This window comes from Chiloscyllium punctatum, chromosome 28, assembly GCF_047496795.1.
Source record: "Chiloscyllium punctatum isolate Juve2018m chromosome 28, sChiPun1.3, whole genome shotgun sequence".
Taxonomy (NCBI): Eukaryota; Metazoa; Chordata; class Chondrichthyes; order Orectolobiformes; family Hemiscylliidae; genus Chiloscyllium; species Chiloscyllium punctatum.
This window is the reverse complement of record NC_092766.1, coordinates 11,107,013-11,120,982: the sequence shown is the minus strand read 5'-3', so window position 1 is coordinate 11,120,982 and position 13,970 is coordinate 11,107,013. Positions and strand designations below refer to the sequence as shown.

Below are 13,970 nucleotides of genomic sequence, written 5' to 3'. Positions count from 1 at the left end.
TCAGAAATAGCATCATGCTCGGCCCCCAGCACATGAAAACTTCGCCAAAATGAAGCGAGAGAGTCTTCAAAGCAGGGGAACCAATTCTCAAATCGAGAACTGGCTGGGCAGGTTGAAACAGAATTGTGAAATGATTCCAAATTCGCTGAACACACGATTTCCGGTTCATCTGAGGTTTCAAAATAAAAGGGACTGTTTTTGGATTGAGATTTCAGATGGTGTTAACCCAGTGCGGACACACAGAGACATGGCCAAAAAAAGTGTAAGTAAGAAACTACATCAGATTTCAGGTTTGTGTATCCCTGTGTGTCCTTGTATGTCCTTGTGTATCCCTGTGTGTCCCTGTGTATCCCTGTGTGTCCCTGTATGTCCTTGTGTATCCCTGTGTGTCCCTGTGTATCCCTGTGTATACAGATCCGCTGACTGGGTATATTTGTGAACATGAACCATGGATGTGTTACCTTACTAGCTGGCTATTGTTTTCAGTAACTCCTGGCGAAGATCACAGCCTTGCATTTACGTAGCATCTTACACACTGCAGAAACTCTTCAGATTGCTCTCACGGCTCTGACCCACCAACAGCACCCACTCCCTCAGCACTGACCCTCCGACAGCACCCACTCCCTCAGCACTGACCCTCCGACAGCACCCACTCCCTCAGCGCTGACCCTCCGACAGCGCCCACTCCCTCAGCACTGACCCTCCGACAGCACCCACTCCCTCAGCACTGACCCTCCGACAGCACCCACTCCCTCAGCACTGACCCTCCGACAGCACCCACTCCCTCACCACTGACCCACCGACAGCACCCACTCCCTCAGCACTGACCCTCCGACAGCACCCACTCCCTCAGCACTGACCCTCTGACAGCACCCACTCCCTCAGCACTGACCCTCCGACAGCGCCCACTCCCTCAGCACTGACCCTCCGACAGTGCCCGCTCCCTCAGCACTGACCCTCCGACAGTGCCCGCTCCCTCAGCACTGACCCTCCGACAGTGCCCGCTCCCTCAGCACTGACCCACTGACAGCACCCACTCCCTCAGCACTGACCCTCCGACAGTGCCCACTCCCTAAGCACTGACCCTCCGACAGTGCCCATCCCTCAGCACTGACCCTCCGACAGCACCCACTCCCTAAGCACTGACCCTCCGACAGTGCCCACTCCCTCAGCACTGACCCTCCGACAGTGCCCACTCCCTCAGCACTGACCCTCCGACAGCGTCTGCTCCCTCAGCACTGACCCGCCGACAGTATCCGTTCCCTCAGCGCTGACACTCCGACAGCACCCACTCCCTAAGCGCTGACCCTCCGACAGTGCCCACTCCCTAAGCACTGACCCTCCCACAGAGCCTGCTCCCTAAGCACTGACCCTCCCTCAGCAGTGACCCTCTGACAGCGCCCACTCCCTCAGCACTGACCCTCCGACAGCGCCCACTCCCTAAGCACTGACCCTCCGACAGTGCCCACTCCCTCAGCACTGACCCTCCGACAGCGCCCACTCCCTCAGCACTGACCCTCCGACAGCGCCCACTCCCTAAGCACTGACCCTCCGACAGTGCCCGCTCCCTCAGCGCTGACCCTGCCACAGTGCCCGCTCCCTCAGCACTGACCCTCCGACAGCGCACACTCCCTCAGCGCTGACCCTTTCTCAGTGCCTGCTCCCTCAGTGTTGATCTGATCTTTCCTTTCAGGATAAATGTAAGCCTGAACCTGGAGACCTGCTGGAAAGACACGATGGCTTCATCCAACACTGGGGCGTGTGCACAGATAAAGGAGTGGTCCACCTTACTCCAGGTAAGACCTCCCTCTTAACAATCATCTTCAAGTCGAGGTCAACTTCAGTGCCCCGCTGTAGGAGATCACTGTCATAGAGTCAGAGGGTCATGGAGACACAGAAATAGACCCTTCGGCCCAACCCATCCATGCCGACCCAGATGTCCTAACCCGATCTTGTCCCATTTGCCAGCACCCGGCCCATATGCCTCCAAACCCTTCCTATTCATGTCCCCATCCAGATGCCTTTTCAATGCTGTCATTGTACCAGCCTCCACCACTTCCTCTGGCAGCTCATTCCATACACGTACCACCCTCTGGGTGAAAAAGTTGCCCCTCAGGTCCCTTTCCCCTCTCACCCTAAACCTATACCCCTCTAGTTCTGGACTCCCCCACCCCAGGGAAAAGACCTTGCCCTATTTACCCTATCCATGCCCCTCATGATTTTATAAACCTCTATAAGGTCACCCCCTCAGCCTCCGACGCTCCAGGGAAAACAGCCCCAGCCTGTTCAGCCTCTCCCTGTAGCTCAAACCCTCCAACATCCTTGTCAATCTTTTCTGGACCCTTTCAAGTTTCGCTACATCTTTCCGATAGGAAGGAGTCCAGAATTGCACTGCGTGTAAACAGATTCCCACCTGTCCCAGATGAACCTACGACGTGGATTAAAGTGGGGGCGGGGGTTTGAGCCACTCTGGGAGCTAGACAGAGGCAGAACCTTTCTTATGACCGGGGTGGGGGAGGGGAGGGTCACAGTTTGAAGGAGACGGGGTGGGATTGAAAGAAGGAGAAACGGCTTCCCTTGGAGAGTGGGGGGAGCCTGAGGAATTCTCCTCGACAGACAGCGCTCCAGGAGCAGAGAGTTAAAGCAGGGAACGAGGGGATTGATTAGCCCCCATTCCTACTTCCTTGGCTTCTTAGCATCGTGGCCAAACCAGCTTTGCCAGTTCAGTTGCCAAAAGCAGCCAGATCTTGGCAATATCACGAGGTATTTCACAGGAGCACCAGGGCATTGCAGGGAGGGTAGAATGCTCATCCAGGGCTGCGAGTGTCCCTTCGTGCCCCATAGCCTGTAGGAAATGCCCTCTACTCTGCATACAGTCGAGGGAAGGCAGTGGTGTGGTGGACTCTAAGTGAGGAAGATAAAACGAGGGGTTGGGGGGGGGCGGGGGGATGTTGTGGGGCTGGAAGGAAGCTGGGAATGTGATAGGTGGATGACAGTGGGCAGACATGACGGTGATTGGTCCGAGCGGATAGGTGAGACGGAAGATGGACACCTTAGACAGTTCAAAAGAGCAGCGCCAAGTTGGAGGGTTGGATCTGGGAATGAGGCAGGGGGGAAGAGAAGGGGAGATGAGGAATTGAAGTTGCCACTGAGCGGTTAGAGGTCGGTGGGGGGGGGGGGGGGGGGGGGGGGTCTCAAAATGGTAGGTATGGACTTCTTCCTCCAGGCTCAGACGTGACGTTGGAATAGGCCCAGGACTTGCATGTCCTTGGCGCCATGGGAGGGCGAGTTGAAGTCAGCCACAGGGCAGAAGGGCTGTTTCCTTGTTTATCCCAGTTCCAACCCTCCAACTCAACACTGCCCACTAGAACTGTCCTCCCTGTCCATCTTCCTTCCCACCTCTCCTCTCCAACCTGTCACCATCACCCTCCCCCCATATTCATCCACCGATCACCTTCCCCTCAGCCCCAACCCCCTCCCTTGTATCTCACAGCCCCCCTTGGGCACCCCCACAGTCCTGATGAAACATCGACTCTCCTGCTCCTCGGATGCTGCCTGACCAGCTGTGCTTTTCCAGCACCACACTCTTTGACTCGGATCTCCAGCGTCTGCAAGGCTCGCTTTCTCCCGTAAGCGAGCAACTCAGCGCTGACGCTCCACATTCGAGTGCGGGGCTTTTCACACAGGCAGAGATTGAACAATTGCGAATTGAGGTACCCTGTAACCATAAAAAGATACTTCCTCTTGTGGGTCATCCTAGGGCGAGAGGTCACTGTCTTAGGATAAGGGCTAGCAAATTTAAAACAGAGCTGAAGTGGAACTGCTTCACCCACAGCACTGAGAATCTGCAGAGTTCACTACTCCCCCTCCAAAGTGCAGTGGATACTGGGATAGTGAGTAAACTTAAGGAGTGGTGTATGGGGAGAAGGCAGGAAAATGGGAGTGAGGAACATATCAGGATGCATCGAATGGCAGAGCAGACTCGATGGGCTGAATGGCCTAATTGTGCTCCTCTATATCTTACAAATCCCACCAGAGCACGTGGCACACCCCGAATCATAATTTAAAACGCCAGTCAGGTCGCTTCGCTAGCTCCTGGGGGAGATCTGCTCATCCAGGCTCGGTCTAGGTCTACACATAACTCCAGACCAGAGAGCACACTCTCGGGCCACTGAGAGATAGACAATGATTGTGTGGGAGCAGGTGTGCGTGTGGGGGAACGGGTGTGCGTGTGGGGGAACGGGTGTGTGGGTGGGAGTAGGTGTGTGGGTGGGGGAACGGGTGTGTGGGTGGGAGTAGGTGTGGGTGTGCGTGGGTATGAGAGCAGATGTGCGTGTGTGGGTCCTGATAATTGTGTGCGCGAGTGTGGGAGCAGATGTGTGTGTGTGGGTCCTGATAATTGTGTGCGCGAGTGTGGGAGCAGATGTGTGTGCGTGAGCGAGGGTGGAAGTAGATAAGTGTGTGTATGTGTGGGAGTGTGGGAGCAGATGTGTGTGTGTGGGTATATGGGAAGGAGTGTGGGAGTAGATGTGTGGGGGGCGTGTGTTTGTGTATATGGGAGGGAGTGTGGGAGTAGATGTGTGTGTGTGTGGGTAGATGGGTGGGAGTGTAGGAGCAGATGTGTGTGTGTATGGGTGGGAGTGTAGGAGCAGATCGGTGGGTGTGTGTAGGTATATGGGTGGGAGTGTGGGAGCAGATATGTGTGGGGGTATGAGTGGGAACAGATGTGTGTGTGTGGGTATATGGGTGGAAGTGTGGGAGGGGTATGCGTGCGTGAGTGGGTGTGCAAGTGGGGGAGCGTGTGTGCGTATATGTGCATGGGAGCGCACAAATTTGAATACAAGCACAAATTCGGACTTGGTCAGAGAGCGTGGGGGATGAACACTGGGAGAAACCAGGAGCTGTAGCCCCACCGCTGGTGAGGGCCTGTAATTACAGCGTGACATGTTGACATAGGCATACACAAAAGCAAAGAGAAAACAGGCCTGTCAGATGCTTTGCGGTGAGGCTACACAAAGGCAGTGGCGCCGTCGGTCGGTGGATTGTCAGCCCCGTTCCACCACAATAGTCAAATCGCAATCAATTTCCCAGGAGACGATGCTTCATCGTCAAAAATCGCAACGGAGAAAACCGTGCCTGGGACGGTGAGTGAAGTTGACTTTGACACTTTTGCTCGTGGGAACAAAGTGACGGTACACAAGACCACAGCGCCCGCGCAAGAAACAATTGCTAGAGCTCGCGGAAAGATTGGACCTCACCCCTACAACCTGTCCCAATACAACTGTGAACATTTTGCCAAGGAGGCAGCTGGGGCACGTCAATCTGATCAGGTACGTGTAGATTTTCCATTCTGGTCTGGTACCACACAGACATGTGGTCATGTGTGTTCATACATGTGCATGGTCATGTGTTTGCACGTGCTCGTGCACACGTTCACTGGCGGGTGCACGCGCATCTCGCTGTCAGTTCCTGTGCACGCACCGGGAGAAAGTGAGGACGGCCGATCGGAGTTCTGAAACGGTGTGGTGCCGGAAAAGTGCAGCCAGCCAGGCAGCATCCGAGGAGCAGGAGAATCGATGTGTTGAGCAGCAGCCCTTCACCGGGAAGGTCGGCTGAAGAGCTCATGGCCGAAAACGTCGACACTCCTGTTCCTCAGATGCTGCCTGACTGGCTGTGCTTTCCCAGCACCACCCTCCTGTACACGTACAGTACATACTACAGAGAAAAGGGAATTTGAAACTGTCAAGTCTAACAACGTGGAAACAGGCCATTCAGCCCACTGAGACCCCGTGAATGATTTACCTCTGCATCAGCGATCTGTATGGATGGAATCCTAGGTGCTAACGGTGGGGTGGGGGGGGGGCAGCATTTTCTATGTTGTCAGTCCACACTCAAGGAGGTGAAGTTGTGCAGTATCCATCCCCTCCACCCTGAGACACACTGCTCTCATTCTCTCTCTCTCTCTCTCTCCCAGACACAGAGAAGCAGAGTTTGGTCAGATAGCTACCAACTCACCTGTGCCCACACCTCCTCCCTCACACCCACCCAAGCCCCCAATCTTTTCACACCTGCAGAGATTTTCCAGCACATCCCACCTACCTCATCAGCTGATCCGTTGACCTCGCTGCGGTCTCCTCTGCATCGGGGAGACAGGACGCCAACTTGCGGAATGCCTCAGGAAACCTCTCTTTGACACACACCCCCCAAACAACCCCATGGCCCTGTAGCCGAACACTTCAACTCCCCCCCCCACCACCCCACCCACAAAGACATGCAAGTCCCCGTCTTCCACCTTGGGACCCTCCGACCACACTGCATCAACGTCAACTTCTCCAGTTTCCAAATCGTTCCTCCCCTCACCTCATCCCAGATCCAGACTCCAATTTGGCACCACCCTCTTGACTTGTCCATCTTCCTTCCCACCTATCCATTCCACCCTCCTCACTGACCAATCACAATCACACCCCCCCCCCCCCAACCTGCATCCACCTACCACCTTCCCAGCTATCTTCATTCCACCCATCTCTCAGCATCCTCCTCCTCTCCCCACCACCTGCACATGCCCGATGAAGGGCTAATGCGCAAAACATTGGCTCTCTTGCTCCTTGGATGCCGCCTGACCGACTGTGCTTTTCCAGTGCCACGCTTTTCCCGAGAGTCCTCACTTTCTCCTGGGCCTGGTCGGTGGCAAATGGAATTCAATCTGGATCAATGAAAGGTGATGCCCCTGCACAGGACAAACAAGGCAAGCAAATACGAAATGAACGGTAGGGCCCTGGGAAACTCGGAGGATCAGGCAGATCGAACTGTGCATCGAACACTGGTCCCTTTAGGTAACAGGAGAGTTTAAGAGTCAAGGGTTTAAGAAGGGAGAATGGGATACTTCCCTTCATTAGCCGAGGCGTAGGGATTAAAGAGCAGGGAGGGTAATACTAACAACTGTCTCAAACATTGATTGGGCCACAGCCCGAGTTCTGCATGCAGTACTGGAATCCACGTTATCGGAGGGATGGGATAGCACAGGGAGAGGGGAGATTTACCAGACTGTTACTCTGTGAGGGCTGGAAAATTTCAGTGACGTAGAGAGATTGTTCCCCAAAGCAGAGGAGGGGGACATGACTGAGATGGATAAAATGACGAGGGCCATCGATAGAGGACACAGGAAGGAACCTACCGCCCCCCCCCCCTCCCATCTTGATGAGACGGATCAATGACTGGGGGAAATAGATTCAAGGGAAGGGGCAAGAGGGGAGGTGAGGAAAAACTGCTTCATCCAGAGGGTGAGGGGGAAATCTGGAATGCCATGCCCCTGTGGTGCAGAAACCCCCATCGTATCGAGGTGTTTGGATGCACATTTGTGTTACCCAAAGGTCAACTGCTGGGTGAAGGGGATTAGAACAGGGAGATGATGGGTCTCAACCAGTGCAGATGCAATGGACCGAAGGGCCTCTTTCAGTGCTCCAGACTCCTATGACTCTCAGAGCTCCAGAACCATCAGCAACACAAGCTATACACAGTGGCTCAGCGGTTAGCACTGCTACCTCACGGCACCAGGGACCTGGGTTCAATTGCAGCTTCAGGGGCAATTATCTACATGGGTTTGCTCTGGTTTCCTCCCACAATCCAAAAATGTACAGGTTAGGGTGGATTGGCCATGCTAAATTGTCCCATAATGCCCAGGGATGTGCAGGTTAGGGTGGATTGGCCATGCTAAATTGTCCCATAATGCCCAGAGATGTGCAGGTTAAGGTGGATTGGCCATGCTAAATTGTCCCATAGTGCCCAGGGATTTGCAGGTTAGGGTGGATTGGCCATGCTACATTGTCCCGTAGTGCCCCAGGGATGTGCAGGTTAGGGTGGATTGGCCATGCTAAATTGTCCCATAGTGTCCAGGGATGTGCAGGTTAGGGTGGATTGGCCATGCTAAATTGTCCCATAATGCCCAGGGATGTGCAGGTTAGGGTGGATTGGCCATGCTAAATTGTCCCATAGTGTCCAGGGATGTGCAGGTTAGGGTGGATTGGCCATGCTAAATTGTCCCATAGTGTCCAGGGATGTGCAGGTTAGGGTGGATTGGCCATGCTAAATTGTCCCATAATGCCCAGGGATGTGCAGGTTAGGGTGGATTGGCCATGCTACATTGTCCCGTAGTGCCCCAGGGATGTGCAGGTTAGGGTGGATTGGCCATGCTAAATTGTCCCATAGTGTCCAGGGATGTGCAGGTTAGGGTGGATTGGCCATGCTAAATTGTCCCATAATGCCCAGGGATGTGCAGGTTAGGGTGGATTGGCCATGCTAAATTGTCCCATAATGCCCAGGGATGTGCAGGTTAAGGTGGATTGGCCATGCTAAATTGTCCCATAGTGCCCAGGGATTTGCAGGTTAGGGTGAATTGGTCATGCTAAATTGTCCCGTAGTGTCCAGGGATGTGCAGGTTAGGGTGGATTGGCCATGCTAAATTGTCCCATAGTGCCCCGGGATGTGCAGGTTAGGGTGAATTGGCCATGCTAAATTGTCCTGTAGTGTCCAGGGATGTGCAGGTTAGGGTGGATTGGCCATGCTAAATTGTCCTGTAGTGTACAGGGTTGTGCAGGTTAGGGTGGATTGGCCATGCTAAATTGTCCCATAGTGCCCAGGGATGTGCAGGTTATGGTGGATTGGCCATGCTAAATTGTCCCATAGTGCCCAGGGATGTGCAGGTTAGGGTGGATTGGCCATGCTAAATTGTCCCATAGTGCCCATGGATGTGCAGGTTAGGGTGGATTGGCCATGCTAAATTGTCCCATAGTGCCCAGGGATGTACAGGTTAGGGGGGATTGGCCACGCTAAATTGTCCCGTAGTGCCCAGGGATGTGCAGGTTAGGGTGGATTGGTCATGCTAAATTGTCCCATAGTGCCCAGGGATGTGCAGGTTAGGGTGGATTGGCCATGGGAAATTGTCCCATAGTGTCCAGGGATGTGCAGGTTAGGGTGGATTGGCCATGGGAAATTGTCCCATAGTGCCCCAGGGATGTGCAGGTTAGGGTGGATTGGCCACGCTAAATTGTCCCATAGTGCCCAGGGATGTGCAGGTTAGGGTGGGTTGGCCACGCTAAATTGTCCCATAGTGCCCAGGGATGTGTAGGTTAGGGTGGATTGGCCACGCTAAATTGTCCCCATAGTGCCCAGGGATGTGTAGGTTAGGGTGGATTGGCCATGCTAAATTGTCCCATAGTGCCCAGGGATGTGTAGATTAGGGTGGATTGGCCACGCTAAATTGTCCCCATAGTGCCCAGGGATGTGCAGGTTAGGGTGGATTGGCCATGCTAAATTGTCCCATAGTGCCCAGGGATGTGCAGGTTAGGGTGGATTGGCCATGCTAAATTGTCCCGTAGTGCCCAGGGATGTGCAGGTTAGGGTGGATTGGCCATGCTAAATTGTCCCGTAGTGCCCAGGGATGTGCAGGTTAGGGTGGGTTGGCCACGCTAAATTGTCCCATAGTGCCCAGGGATGTGCAGGTTAGGGTGGATTGGCCACGCTAAATTGTCCCATAGTGCCCAGGGATGTGTAGGTTAGGGTGGATTGGCCACGCTAAATTGTCCCCATAGTGCCCAGGGATGTGTAGGTTAGGGTGGATTGGCCATGCTAAATTGTCCCATAGTGCCCAGGGATGTGTAGGTTAGGGTGGATTGGCCACGCTAAATTGTCCCCATAGTGCCCAGGGATGTGCAGGTTAGGGTGGATTGGCCATGCTAAATTGTCCCATAGTGCTCAGGGATGTGCAGGTTAGGGTGGATTGGCCATGCTAAATTGTCCCATAGTGCCCAGGGATGTGCAGGTTAGGGTGGATTGGCCATGCTAAATTGTCCCATAGTGCCCAGGGATGTGTAGGTTAGGGTGGATTGGCCATGCTAAATTGTCCCATAGTGCCCAGGGATGTGCAGGTTAGGGTGGATTGGCCATGCTAAATTGTCCCATAGTGCCCAGAGATGTTCAGATTAGGGTGGATTGGCCATGCTAAATTGTCCCATAGTGCCCAGGGATGTGCAGGTTAGGGTGGATTGGCCATGCTAAATTGTCCCATAGTGTCCAGGGATGTGCAGGTTAGGGTGGATTGGCCATGCTAAATTGTCCCATAGTGCCCAGGGATGTGCAGGTTAGGGTGGATTGGCCATGCTAAATTGTCCTGTAGTGCCCAGGGATGTGCAGGTTAGGGTGGATTGGCCATGTTAAATTGTCCCATAGTGCCCAGGGATGTGCAGGTTAGGGTGGATTGGCCATGTTAAATTGTCCCATAGTGCCCAGGTATGTGCAGGTTAGGGTGGATTGGCCATGCTAAATTGTCCCATAGTGCCCAGGGATGTGCAGGTTAGGGTGGATTGGCCATGTTAAATTGTCCCATAGTGCCCAGAGATGTGCAGGTTAGGGTGGATTGGCCATGTTAAATTGTCCCATAGTGCCCAGGGATGTGCAGGTTAGGGTGGATTGGCCATGCTAAATTGTCCCATAGTGCCCCAGGGATGTGCAGGTTAGGGTGGATTGGCCATGGGAAATTGTCCCATAGTGCCCAGGGATGTGTAGGTTAGGGTGGATTGGACATGCTAAATTGTCCTGTAGTGCCCAGGGATGTGCAGGTTAGGGTGGATTGGCCATGTTAAATTGTCCCATAGTGCCCAGGGATGTGCAGGTTAGGGTGGATTGGCCATGTTAAATTGTCCCATAGTGCCCAGGGATGTGCAGGTTAGGGTGGATTGGCCATGCTAAATTGTCCCATAGTGCCCCAGGGATGTGCAGGTTAGGGTGGATTGGCCATGGGAAATTGTCCCATAGTGCCCAGGGATGTGCAGGTTAGGGTGGATTGGCCATGCTAAATTGTCCCATAGTGCCCCAGGGATGTGCAGGTTAGGGTGGATTGGCCATGCTAAATTGTCCCGTAGTGCCCAGGGATGTGCAGGTTAGGTGCATTACTCAGAGGTAAATGCAGAGTCGTAGGCTTACTCTTCGAAGGGTTAGTGTAGACTTGTTGGGCCAAATGGTCTGTTTCCACTCTGTAGGGATTCTAATTCTAGAGAAAAAAAATTACTCTGCTTTCTATTCTCTTTGTTTGTAAAAAGGTGGAAAGTGCTGAACGTACGGCGAAAAACATCGTTGACCATATCAGAGAAAACCAGACTTTCTGAGGTTGCCTGAAAGACTCGAGAGACGAAATTCTCAAACCCAACCAATTCTGCTCCACAACTTTTCAAAGAACCCCTCAGAAAAGGGGCTTTCCCACACCACAATAATGCATTCGGCGATCGACTCCTCTGTAACTATTGCTTTGCTCACATCTGGGCTTCTGTGCCCTTTCAAACAGCAATAAACCAACCGCAAACTGGACAAAAACATGCCTTGCCAATCTGTTACCAACACGTGCCCACCGCTGCAGACACCAATGAGCTCGAGTGGGTTCTGCAGCGGCCCTGGGGGAATGGGAGTCACGTGAAATTGTCAGGACAGGGACAGCACAGGGTTAGATACAGAGTAAAGCTCCCTCTACACTGTACACCCCCTCCCAGGACAGAGACAGCACGGATTTGATACAGAGTAAAGCTCTCTCCACACTGTCCCTCCATCAAATTCTCCCTAGACAGGGAGCACACCAGGTTAGATACAGAGTAAAGCTCCCTCTACACTGTCCCTCCATCCCAGGACAAGGACAGCACCGAGTCAGACGTAGAGTAAAGCTCCCCTTATATGTCCCTCCAAACATTCCCAGGACATGGACTGCACGGGGTTAGATACACAGTAAAGCTCCTTCTACACTGTATCCCATGAAACACACACAGTACAGGTACAGCACAGGGTTAGATACAGAGTAAAACTCTTTTAAATTGAAGTTGAAACTCCCTTGACACTACTCCCCATCAAACAGAGTAAAGCTCCCTCTGTACCATCCAAATGCAGTTTCTAATAGCACGAGTGATCTGAGAACAACGAGTCCAGTTAAGAGGCAGCTCGTGTCCTGTTGAACAGAGGTCTCAATAGTAAAGAGAACAGTGTCTAACATTGCACCCACCATCCCTGGACTGGCCTCTGGCAATGATTATTCTGTTCTGAGACAGAGGAAAACCACTTCCCACCAAATGGCCCTCATATCTGTCTTCAAAATACCTCACTGACTGCTTCCTCCCTTGCAGGATGGGAAGTTACACAATGGAAACTGGACAAGTGATTAAACCAATTTCAAAGGGATAGCACCTCATCTCTTCCAGGAACGTGAAAAGAACCATGACAAATTACCCAAAGCTGTTCCTTAGGAAATTATTGTCACATCCTCCAGCCTCCTACATCCCCTCCCTATCCCCATCACTTCCTCCAGCCCCCACACCCCCCCCCCATCTCTCATCTTCTCCCGCCCCCACACCTCCCTCCCTGTCACCCCCTCCCTGTCACCCCCTTCAGCCCCCTACACCTCCCTCCCTGTCACCCCCTTCAGCCCCCTACACCCCCTTCACCCCCTCTCTGTCACCCCCTTCAGCCCCCTACACCCCCTCTCTGCCACCCCCTTCAGCCCCCTACACCCCCTCTCTGCCACCCCCTTCAGCCCCCTAAACCCTCTATCTGTGACCCCCCCCAGGCCCTACACCCTCTCCCTATCTCTGTCACCCCCCCAAGGCCCTACACGCCTTATCTCTGTCACCCCCTCCACCCCCTGTTACCCCATCTCTGTCACCCCCCCCATCCCCTACCTATCTGTCATCCCCTCCAGCCCGTACACCCCCTCCCTATCTCTATCGTCTTCAACTCCTGCGCCATTCTGGTAAACACACCATTTAGTTGATGACTAACAGTTAGCTGCCACGTTTTAAGTTCTAAACCAGGCCTGTTGGTTCTGATTGGTCAATGTCCTTCCCATCATATGACACCTGCAAATTATTCTGTTGAAGTGAAACAGGAACTGATGAATTCTCCAATGCAATAACTGAACACACTCATCTCACAGTGTAACTGCTGCTTTTCTTTCCATTCGTCTTGCAAATTGTCCTGATAAGTGCAAGACAAACAGCCTTTTAAAATGCTCTGCTGCGACTCCGGAAATGTCTGGGAGACCTGGTGGAACGCTCGCAATTAGTTCCATCCCTTTCTTTGGGAAAATCAAATGCAGTAAACCCACAAACACTCTCTCCTTCAAACGAGATGTCACAATTTTCACAGAATGCTGCTTTTAAGTACAAACTATGTATCGCCAAAACAGGAATGACATTATAGAGCCAAGGAGCATGTAAACAGACCCTTTGGTCCAACTAGTCCACCCAAACCATGCTCCCGAACTAAACCAGTCCCACTTGCCTGCGTTTGACCCATATCCCATCAAACCTTTCCTATTTATGGACTTACCCAAATATCTTTTATCATTTAAATATAGCTGCATCCTCTGGCAGTTCATTCCACCATCACACTGAGTAAAACTTTCTTCTCTCCCCTTAAAAATATGCCCCCTGGTTTTGAACTTCCCCACCCTGGGGGAATAAAAACACCCCTTTGCGATCCACTTTATCCACGGCCTTTGTGATTTTACAAACCTTCAGACGCTGATCCCTAACCTCCTCCATTCATAGCTTAAACTTCCCCTTCCTGGTAACATCCTTGTCTGAATCCTCTCCAATTTAATCATTCTTCCTGTTGTTACAAAACAGCAAACAGGCCATTTGGCCCATATTTGCCCCACATTCTCTTCCTTTCCCCTCGCCCATCCAGCTTCCTGCTAAATGTGGCTTAAGTGACTTTTGCAAGCTCAGAATTTCGATTGACAAGTGGTGAACTACACAAATTTGGGGGGGTGGAGAGGGAGCTGAGAAAGTGAAATCCAATTCTCATTCAGATCAGATACATTCTCATCGATCAGCAGAGGGGCCAAATGGCCTACTCCTCGTTAGAAGTTATTTGTCTCAACCGCTCCCCGTGCAGGTGAGTTCCACATCCCTTTGCTCTCTCAAGATGAAGAGGTT

The 13,970-nt window shown here is 52.8% G+C and overlaps 1 protein-coding gene across 1 annotated transcript in view; it reads left to right on the top strand.

Annotated features, from left to right (window-relative positions):
* LOC140453811 (phospholipase A and acyltransferase 3-like) overlaps positions 1-11,364 on the top strand; it is an 11,684-nt gene extending 320 nt beyond the window's left edge. Inside the window, exons 1-4 of the mRNA XM_072548702.1 lie at positions 1-262; positions 1,694-1,796; positions 5,092-5,330; positions 11,094-11,364. The exon at positions 1-262 is cut by the window's left edge and continues 320 nt beyond it. Coding sequence (XP_072404803.1) covers positions 50-262; positions 1,694-1,796; positions 5,092-5,330; positions 11,094-11,159 — 621 coding nt within the window. The 5' untranslated portion in view covers positions 1-49 and the 3' untranslated portion in view covers positions 11,160-11,364. The remainder of the gene's footprint in view (positions 263-1,693; positions 1,797-5,091; positions 5,331-11,093) is intronic.
* Positions 11,365-13,970: the final 2,606 nt, after the last annotated feature.